We start from the raw sequence: 10,669 nt of genomic DNA, 5'->3' as shown, positions 1-10,669 counted from the left end.
CCTGAGGATGTGTAGGTGATGTGACCGGGAGTCCCACTTTAACACTGAGGTAACACTGGGAGGACCAGTTGATGACTTCCTGAGGATGTCATCGTCGTCAGGGGTTGACATCCTGGGGACGATCGCGGGACCTTTCTGTGTTGTTGGGGTAGGTGCTCCTCCGTTTACGAACCCGTCAAATATTTGATGCAACGTAAGACGGGGAAGAAACCTTCCTGGTTTTCCAAAGTCTCGAAACTATCGTCTCTCATTTCCCTGCACAAATCTCCCGAGCCTCAGCAGCAGCAGCAGCAAGCCTTAATAGCGTGGACGACTTATAGAGGGATATGATAAACTCGAGGGGGGTACAGGGTGGCGTGGAACGTTACAGAAAAGCACATCACTTGAGCAAAAAGAAGGCTCTCGCCATTCTCAGAAAGTTACCAGTTACCAGTTTACACTAGATTTCAGTTGCGCGACGGATTCACTTCCCAGCGCCTAGCGTTCCTCCATGTGGCCTGCTTCATATAACTATAGCTGCTGGAAGGACCATATCGCGGTCCATGGTGTCCAACAAAGAATCGCCAAAAGGCTCAGCCAAGCTCAGGAGCCTACAAAAGCGAAGACAACCCGAGCTTTGCCGTCCTACCCCGCCGATGACGATCCAGGCCCGACGACACTCTGACTTGCTACTCGTATTTGCCTGCTAGAATCTTGCACAGAAGAAGTTCTTGTTCATCTTGCCCATTCCGGAATCGAACCCAGTTCACCATGCCACGCTACCGCAATCACCCCCGCAACACTGTCAAACTGCAAAAGACCTGATTTTACTGGCTTACCTATCTTGTGTGGTCGTGTGCAAGGTGTTGAACCGGAAGGTTTTTGTTCTGGTTTTCGTTTCGGTTCAAAGAAAACAGCTCCGGAGTAAAAAAAAAAATAACGGTTCAAAACAAGTTCTAACCCGTTCAGTGTCACATGGTGTAAGGAGAATTGATTGCAGCGAAAATAATCCCCTTTATTCTTTCCAACAGAGAGAGAGAGCAATAAAGAGATGTTAGAAGTGTTCTACCGTGTGACTTACAGACAAAAAACAAGGAGCCCGCCTTGCACTCTGGCAGTAATGTGAGGTTGCTGGAGCTTCCTACCCGAACACCGGTGGATGCCATGTATTGTGCATTTGAGGTCTTGCGGTACGTATCCTTCCCAGACAGAACACTATCTCCTGCGGACGTCCAAAATAGATCCCAATGTCCATGTCCTGAACTGGATGTCAAGTGGACATCCCTGGGAGTGACATAGATGGACGTCCCTAGCCGTACATCTGCAGGATGTGTCATAACGGCCTTTTGAAAAATTTTCCGAATAAGGTCCCTGACGGAATGTTAAATGGAGCATTCTTGCAGGAGAGAGAGAAACATGGCAAGGTGTGTCGCGGCGTGAGTTCGACTTTTGATGACCCAACTGAATGGCTCACACCAAAAGCAGTAAGAAACACAGATGTTACGTCATAGTGAGTCAATACGCCAAGCCATTCTTCAGTCTACTGTTACAAGTATACGCAATCGCATTAAACTTATCGCACCTCACCACTTAGTTTGACTCGCAGGCAGACTGGACTCTCGGATTTGTGGAAGATCGCGAGACAAGCAATATATAGCATCTGGTTTCGCTTTGAAAGATATGCCACTGCCTTTCAAAAGCGATCTTCATGGTTCTAAGAGCTTGTATATGCAGGTCTTTATTTTTTTTAAGCTTTGTGCTCGTTGTCCGTAACAGAAATACCAGAAACAAAACAAAAGCAAGCAAACAGAGAAAGAAAGCTGCAATGGTCGAGCCTGAAACGAAATGGCGAAAACAAACGCCTACAGGCCTAGTAAGAATCTGTCCAATTACGAAGCAACTCAATAAAACAGTATCAATAATAATGAGAAAATGCAGGGCACTGAGCTCACGTAAACGCAAGCTTTATACGCAAGCGTAAAACGCAGCACTGTGAAACAGCCTTAGGTGCTCTGCGGTGTTCAGGAAACACCCGAAAACAGTGCACGTTCTGAGACCTGCCCGGTCCATTCCTTATATTACTGTGCTTTGTTTGTTCAGGAAAGGGAAAGAAGATTTTTCTGCAGGTTTACTTAATGTGAACCATAGCTACACACCCGTTGCTTACAAACTGAAGAGCGACGACAACCCTTCGCAGTTTGTTGGCAAAACACCGATGCATGTCGTAGCAGACCTCGTAGCTTGCAGGAAGGCATCGCGAGCAGAAGCGCTGGCTGCGGCAGCAAGCTCAGGGCACTCTCTACCGAGGTAGTAGTCGACGCAGGTCCTGATATATTTCAGTCCACTAGACATGAAAGCATATGAGACATATAATTTCATCTCATGTATTCAGGTTTCAGGTTTATTTGGTAATGTGCACGCGCAAAAGGGACACAGTCCCCGACATGGCGAGAGCACAGCCAACACAATCAAACAAACAAGACAGTGAAGACGACAATCCATTAGTATAAAGCAGTAATAAAATAATAAAGTAATAAAAGCAAAACAAATCTTACAACAATACGTATTCATCGATCAATGCTCCGAAGAGCTACAAGAGAACACCTGCTAATTCTTTTCTGAAAGTTCGAACAGAGTCGCATTTCACCATTAAATCATAAAAGCTGTTACACAATTTATTACATTTCTCATCCAACTTATCCATCTCCTAATGCACTGGGCAGAGTGTGAGCTTATTCCAGTGTGCTTTTGAGGATGATTTCCATAATAGATATTTAATGTGAACGAAAATCTACTCACCAGCATACAATTTTTTCCTTGTCGGCTTCAGTTCTTACCGCCTCAGAATCAAGATCCTTGAGCAGTGGAGAAACCGCCAGGTTCCTCAAACACTCCTGAGCTTCAGAAGCGGAGCTTTCGCAGTCACAAGTGGCGAGCTCTGCACAGTCAAATGTACTGTTAGTTACGAACGCTTTTGCACGGGGCACGTAGGGTGCGTTGGAGTCGCGCTTCTAGAGACAGAGAATTATGACGTCAGCGAGTTTTAGGAGAACGTACAAGTTTCACGATAACGTTTCCGAAAACATAAGCCAATTGGCCTGATTCCTTTGGAGAGGCTGCATGACGTCATGTTGTTGATATCTGATTGACTGACAGCCATATGGAGCTGGAATCGGAGTGCTCTTACGATACTCTACAAGTCCTTATTGTCTATCGCGAATTTTCGCGCAAGATTTTATGTCTTTGCAGCACTGTTGAGATGAGTTCCAACATACGTTATAGCAACGACCAGAATCCCGCGCTTATCAATTAGGCGTATTTCTTTTAATTATTTTAAAATAAATTTGATTTCGTGATGCGCTACACGCAGTTATTATCTCTACGCGTTTACTTTCTTACTTGGTGTCAACAGAACAATTGGTTCTCGGTGGCAATGCAAGGTACCCTCTTTATCTTGATGAGCAGAGGAGATTGCAAAGTGTTACAGAAAACCTGCTCTAGTGTTTCCAGTTGCTTTCATCGGGCATAACGATAGGAATCAGACACCATATCAGCCGTACGTGAAGCCACTCGTAGCCACAGGCTTTGTGTGTTTGAAATCGTCTGCGGCGATTGATTGAAGCAGACGACACTGCGATTACGTAACGGAGGAGGCCAGAGCCAACATCACCTAGATAGAGACAGCCTGCTTACTCGTCGACGTGACGTAACAAGTAAGAGTCAGCCAATCAGGGTCGTGTTTTCGACGGCGGTAGTCAATCACGAACGAGCTTTCAGCGGTCGTAGCCATGGAGACGAACCAGCGTCGTCTGCGAGTAGTGGTTGAACTTCCTCGCGTATCAAATGAGAAAACTTTAAAATAAAGCGCAAAATGGTCCCATATCTTTCTGAATACTTATTTTCTGTAAAGCGCGTTGCACTTTTAGTCCACAGATTCAAATTTGCGAAGTTATCTGCAATTATTTGCGAGTTCTTGAATTCGCAGAACGGCGATTTGCAGTAGCAGACGAACTCTGACATTATATGTCCACGTAGCGAAGGAGAGAGAGGAGGAAACAAGCAGGCCTTCTGTATCTAGGTGGCGTTGCCAGAGCCAACACTACCTGGAGGCAAAGCCTGATCGCTTTCGAATATATACTTACGGAGCAGAGCCAGAAGCATGAGCGATGAGATTACTACCTTCATGGTTGATGTTTCCTGGAGCACAAATGATCACATAAGAGACATAACATTCACATACTGTCAAGCACACGCATACCTTAGGAAACATGTGAAGTGCAAAGATATTGAATATAGGGGGGGGGATATGTTTATTAAAAAGAAACAGAGGAAAAGGAAAGGTTAGCCACGCATACAGATACAGACATACAACAGCATAATGAAACATACAACAACAACAGACATATTCTGACGATAAAGTGGGGAGGTTTTCCACTCTAGGAGTGGAACGCTACCCCATAGCTAGGATGTCTAATATGAGTGGTGACAATGATGAATGATGACGATGATAAGCGATGACGATGAGAGATGACGGGAATGATCGGAGTGGCGATGGCGATCCTGATCGTGATGGTAGGAATGTCCGAGTAAAAAGACGAAAAGCAATGGTCATGCACTGGATTCCTGAATATAGCTCTCGAACCTTCTTGTTCAGTTGGAAACATTGTGCCGCATTTTCTTTCTTTTTGAGGATGTAGATGTTGACAGGGTCTTAACCAAACACTAATTACAGTAGTTACTTCACTCTACTGCTAGTACTCTAGATATTGGTATACACCCAGAGGTACTAGGGATTGGTACTCGAATATTGGAAGGCACTAGAGTAAAATGTACCAGTCCCTCGCAGCGTCGATGTCCAATATGAGCACGGTTTAGTTGTATTGCGAAAAATCGAGTCAACTGCATTTAAGCCATCTTCCTTCAGTCCCACTCATTCGTAAATGGGAAATAAAGAAGCGAAACTAATTGGATACCTCTCAGACAGGGCAGACTTGCGCTTTTTTTTTTTCTTTCATTGGAGTCAGAAAAAGGCGTTGGAAACGCGACATCGTATCGCTTGACCGACGGTCCTTCGTGGATTCCAAGCATGACGTGTGTCAAACTATACTCAGGGAAAGAATGTACTGATGCCAGAAACCTGGGTCCTGTGATCTCCTGTCACATATGATAACCGCTACACCACACCAGCACGCCATTCCCTTGAGCTACAATTCTCCCACTGCCTGATCTTATTCGAGAGCGTCGTGCCTTACTTGTAGAGTCAATTGTAAAGAATAACGTTCCTTTTAATAACAACATATTTAAAAAATGTCCAAGAGGTAACCGAAGCGTCATGTCGAATGACTTTATGTTATATCGGCCAAAAAATATGTATGGTACGAGATTGACAGTGTGTTCTGGGCCGCGACTCTGGAACTCTATGCCTCTTGAGGTTAAAAACAGCCAGTCATTCCGCAACATGCTACGACGATACCTTATGGACACTTCAGCCTATTTGAACCCAGGAATGTAACTGTTTGTTGCATTATTTATCTCACCTGTTTTTCTGTTCCATTTACCCCGCGGGGCATGAGCCTGTACTAGCGAAAGCTATTGGACACGCCCCACGGTTTTTCTTGTTCTTTGTTTCCTAGTGATGACAATAAACAATGCCGCCAGCACCTCTTTCCCCTCAGTAGTTTGAATTCGTTCATTTCTGGGCGTCTGAGGCTTACGTGTCCGTGTCGTACCTAATTGTGGTCTGCCTCGTCAAATTCTCGTTGTTTATGACGTGACTGTCGTTGACAGGCATGCACCGTGCAAGCATGCTGAGAACCCGGGCGATCCGGACCATGTACCGCCACTTCAATTACCCTCATCCATAAAAATTCAGAGTCACTTAAAAATAAAAGTATACTTACGATGTGAGGTTTTCAGCTCAGACGAGGCGTTCAGTTTTGCAGAGTCGAATACTCGAATGCAGCGATACCGTTGAGTGTTAGAAGCAGTCGTTTTATAGCAGACCGGAATTAGCTGAGAGCTGGAGATACGAAAACGGACGTTCTCACTGCATCGTTGCTGCGGATGTCGGCGTGTACAACGCAGACTCGCGCTATTATTAATCTGCGATAATTTCTCGCGGTTCTGGATGGACTGAACGCGGCAACCTTTTATCAAGCACCTGACTCGTAACTATGTTAATGTTCCGAGGTTAACGAAAATGTAACCGTTATTTAAAGCCACAATCACGAAGAAAAAAAAAACGAATTGTTAAGGTAGGTGCAGTAAATGGTTAATGGCGCTCTTAGTAGCCTGACATTCCAGTAATGAGCCATGTCTCCAGGAGAAGCAACCTCGAAGGACTCCTTAAGTACACGGACGCAATTGCCCGATATAGCTAGTGATCAATTCCAACAATGCCACGAGCAGTGAGACAGCTCCGACAGTTGAGGGGGCTTAATGCTAAAATGCTCCTGTTTGCAAAAAAAAAAAAAAAAAAAAATAAAGAAAAGAAAGAGAAAAAAATAAAAGGAAATGAAAAAATGAAAAGGCACCGGCAGTGGCAAACCACGAACCCACCCACCCCTGATCCTGCACAGACACGCTAAAATTCCTCTATGCTGTCTCCTCGTCAACATTGATATCTCGCAGAGACACAGTGTTTGTGCCGACCCAAGAGCGTGTCACATCCCTACGCTGTGCCGATGAGAGCCAACTAGCTCGAAACCGCCGTCCACAGCTGGGATTGTGGCACGCTTGACATGTAAACATATGCCTCACGTGCAGCCATGGAGCATTCGCTCATTTTTATATTTGTATCTGTACTTGCTGGCTTTGCACTGCGGCCGCCAGAGGCGTTGCTAACACCCTGCAACATTGATATCTCGCAGAGACACAGTGTTTGTGCCGACCCAAGAGCGTGTCACATCCCTACGCTGTGCCGATGAGAGCCAACTAGCTCGAAACCGCCGTCCACAGCTGGGATTGTGGCACGCTTGACATGTAAACATACGCCTCACGTGCAGCCATGGAGCATTCGCTCATTTTTATATTTGTATCTGTACTTGCTGGCTTTGCACTGCGGCCGCCAGAGGCGTTGCTAACACCCTGCAACATTGATATCTCGCAGAGACACAGTGTTTGTGCCGACCCAAGAGCGTGTCACATCCCTACGCTGTGCCGATGAGAGCCACTAGCTCGAAACGGCCGTCCACAGCTGGGATTGTGGCACGCTTGACATGTAAACATATGCCTCACGTGCAGCCATGGAGCATTCGCTCATTTTTATATTTGTATCTGTACTTGCTGGCTTTGCACTGCGGCCGCCAGAGGTGTTGCTAACACCCTGCAACATTGATATCTCGCAGAGACACAGTGTTTGTGCCGACCCAAGAGCGTGTCACATCCCTACGCTGTGCCGATGAGAGCCAACTAGCTCGAAACCGCCGTCCACAGCTGGGATTGTGGCACGCTTGACATGTAAACATATGCCTCACGTGCAGCCATGGAGCATTCGCTCATTTTTATATTTGTATCTGTACTTGCTGGCTTTGCACTGCGGCCGCCAGAGGTGTTGCTAACACCCTGCAACATTGATATCTCGCAGAGACACAGTGTTTGTGCCGACCCAAGAGCGTGTCACATCCCTACGCTGTGCCGATGAGAGCCAACTAGCTCGAAACCGCCGTCCACAGCTGGGATTGTGGCACGCTTGACATGTAAACATATGCCTCACGTGCAGCCATGGAGCATTCGCTCATTTTTATATTTGTATCTGTACTTGCTGGCTTTGCACTGCGGCCGCCAGAGGTGTTGCTAACACCCTGCAACATTGATATCTCGCAGAGACACAGTGTTTGTGCCGACCCAAGAGCGTGTCACATCCCTACGCTGTGCCGATGAGAGCCAACTAGCTCGAAACCGCCGTCCACAGCTGGGATTGTGGCACGCTTGACATGTAAACATATGCCTCACGTGCAGCCATGGAGCATTCGCTCATTTTTATATTTGTATCTGTACTTGCTGGCTTTGCACTGCGGCCGCCAGAGGTGTTGCTAACACCCTGCAACATTGATATCTCGCAGAGACACAGTGTTTGTGCCGACCCAAGAGCGTGTCACATCCCTACGCTGTGCCGATGAGAGCCAACTAGCTCGAAACCGCCGTCCACAGCTGGGATTGTGGCACGCTTGACATGTAAACATATGCCTCACGTGCAGCCATGGAGCATTCGCTCATTTTTATATTTGTATCTGTACTTGCTGGCTTTGCACTGCGGCCGCCAGAGGTGTTGCTAACACCCTGCAACATTGATATCTCGCAGAGACACAGTGTTTGTGCCGACCCAAGAGCGTGTCACATCCCTACGCTGTGCCGATGAGAGCCAACTAGCTCGAAACGGCCGTCCACAGCTGGGATTGTGGCACGCTTGACATGTAAACATATGCCTCACGTGCAGCCATGGAGCATTCGCTCATTTTTATATTTGTGTCTGTACTTGCTGGCTTTGCACTGCGGCCGCCAGAGGTGTTGCTAACACCCTGCAACATTGATATCTCGCAGAGACACAGTGTTTGTGCCGACCCAAGAGCGTGTCACATCCCTACGCTGTGCCGATGAGAGCCAACTAGCTCGAAACGGCCGTCCACAGCTGGGATTGTGGCACGCTTGACATGTAAACATATGCCTCACGTGCAGCCATGGAGCATTCGCTCATTTTTATATTTGTGTCTGTACTTGCTGGCTTTGCACTGCGGCCGCCAGAGGCGTTGCTAACACCCTGCAACATTGATATCTCGCAGAGACACAGTGTTTGTGCCGACCCAAGAGCGTGTCACATCCCTACGCTGTGCCGATGAGAGCCAACTAGCTCGAAACGGCCGTCCACAGCTGGGATTGTGGCACGCTTGACATGTAAACATATGCCTCACGTGCAGCCATGGAGCATTCGCTCATTTTTATATTTGTGTCTGTACTTGCTGGCTTTGCACTGCGGCCGCCAGAGGCGTTGCTAACACCCTGCAACATTGATATCTCGCAGAGACACAGTGTTTGTGCCGACCCAAGAGCGTGTCACATCCCTACGCTGTGCCGATGAGAGCCAACTAGCTCGAAACGGCCGTCCACAGCTGGGATTGTGGCACGCTTGACATGTAAACATATGCCTCACGTGCAGCCATGGAGCATTCGCTCATTTTTATATTTGTATCTGTACTTGCTGGCTTTGCACTGCGGCCGCCAGAGGTGTTGCTAACACCCTGCAACATTGATATCTCGCAGAGACACAGTGTTTGTGCCGACCCAAGAGCGTGTCACATCCCTACGCTGTGCCGATGAGAGCCAACTAGCTCGAAACCGCCGTCCACAGCTGGGATTGTGGCACGCTTGACATGTAAACATATGCCTCACGTGCAGCCATGGAGCATTCGCTCATTTTTATATTTGTGTCTGTACTTGCTGGCTTTGCACTGCGGCCGCCAGAGGCGTTGCTAACACCCTGCAACATTGATATCTCGCAGAGACACAGTGTTTGTGCCGACCCAAGAGCGTGTCACATCCCTACGCTGTGCCGATGAGAGCCAACTAGCTCGAAACGGCCGTCCACAGCTGGGATTGTGGCACGCTTGACATGTAAACATATGCCTCACGTGCAGCCATGGAGCATTCGCTCATTTTTATATTTGTGTCTGTACTTGCTGGCTTTGCACTGCGGCCGCCAGAGGCGTTGCTAACACCCTGCAACATTGATATCTCGCAGAGACACAGTGTTTGTGCCGACCCAAGAGCGTGTCACATCCCTACGCTGTGCCGATGAGAGCCAACTAGCTCGAAACGGCCGTCCACAGCTGGGATTGTGGCACGCTTGACATGTAAACATATGCCTCACGTGCAGCCATGGAGCATTCGCTCATTTTTATATTTGTGTCTGTACTTGCTGGCTTTGCACTGCGGCCGCCAGAGGCGTTGCTAACACCCTGCAACATTGATATCTCGCAGAGACACAGTGTTTGTGCCGACCCAAGAGCGTGTCACATCCCTACGCTGTGCCGATGAGAGCCAACTAGCTCGAAACGGCCGTCCACAGCTGGGATTGTGGCACGCTTGACATGTAAACATATGCCTCACGTGCAGCCATGGAGCATTCGCTCATTTTTATATTTGTGTCTGTACTTGCTGGCTTTGCACTGCGGCCGCCAGAGGCGTTGCTAACACCCTGCAACATTGATATCTCGCAGAGACACAGTGTTTGTGCCGACCCAAGAGCGTGTCACATCCCTACGCTGTGCCGATGAGAGCCAACTAGCTCGAAACGGCCGTCCACAGCTGGGATTGTGGCACGCTTGACATGTAAACATATGCCTCACGTGCAGCCATGGAGCATTCGCTCATTTTTATATTTGTATCTGTACTTGCTGGCTTTGCACTGCGGCCGCCAGAGGTGTTGCTAACACCCTGCAACATTGATATCTCGCCGAGACACAGCGTTTGTGCCGACCCAAGAGCGTGTCACATCCCTACGCTGTGCCGATGAGAGCCAAAAAGCTCGAAACGGCCGTCCACAGCTGGGATTGTGGCACGCTTGACATGTAAACATATGACTCACGTGCAGCCATGGAGCATTCGCTCATTTTTATATTTGTGTCTGTACTTGCTGGCTTTGCACTGCGGCCGCCAGAGGCGTTGCTAACACCCTGCAACATTGATATCTCGC

At 47.9% G+C, this 10,669-nt stretch overlaps 1 protein-coding gene across 1 annotated transcript; it reads right to left on the bottom strand.

Annotated features, from left to right (window-relative positions):
• Window positions 1–2,092: 2,092 nt before the first annotated feature.
• Window positions 2,093–6,017, bottom strand: LOC135398800 (uncharacterized). The gene is made up of 4 exons (XM_064630267.1): window positions 5,880–6,017; window positions 4,122–4,176; window positions 2,779–2,917; window positions 2,093–2,323 (listed from the first exon to the last, which is right to left on the bottom strand). The coding sequence occupies exons 2-4, from the start codon at window positions 4,162–4,164 to the stop codon at window positions 2,143–2,145; spliced, it is 363 nt and encodes a 120-aa protein (XP_064486337.1). The 5' UTR covers window positions 4,165–4,176; window positions 5,880–6,017; the 3' UTR covers window positions 2,093–2,142.
• Window positions 6,018–10,669: the final 4,652 nt, after the last annotated feature.

The sequence above is a fragment of the Ornithodoros turicata genome, chromosome 6 (genome assembly GCF_037126465.1).
Source record: "Ornithodoros turicata isolate Travis chromosome 6, ASM3712646v1, whole genome shotgun sequence".
Classification (NCBI taxonomy): Eukaryota; Metazoa; Arthropoda; class Arachnida; order Ixodida; family Argasidae; genus Ornithodoros; species Ornithodoros turicata.
The sequence above is the reverse complement of the archived record's forward strand: the minus strand, read 5'-3'. Positions and strand labels throughout refer to the sequence as shown.

Excerpts from the sequence above, each read along its gene's own strand:
- LOC135398800 (XM_064630267.1), bottom strand. The coding sequence starts at position 4,164 with ATGAAGGTAGTAATCTCATCGCTCATGCTTCTGGCTCTGCTCC. Across the intron at positions 2,918-4,121 it reads CATGCTTCTGGCTCTGCTCC|AGCTCGCCACTTGTGACTGC; the intron begins GTAAGTATATAT and ends TTGACTGTGCAG. Across the intron at positions 2,324-2,778 it reads AAGGAAAAAATTGTATGCTG|TGGACTGAAATATATCAGGA; the intron begins GTGAGTAGATTT and ends TTTCATGTCTAG.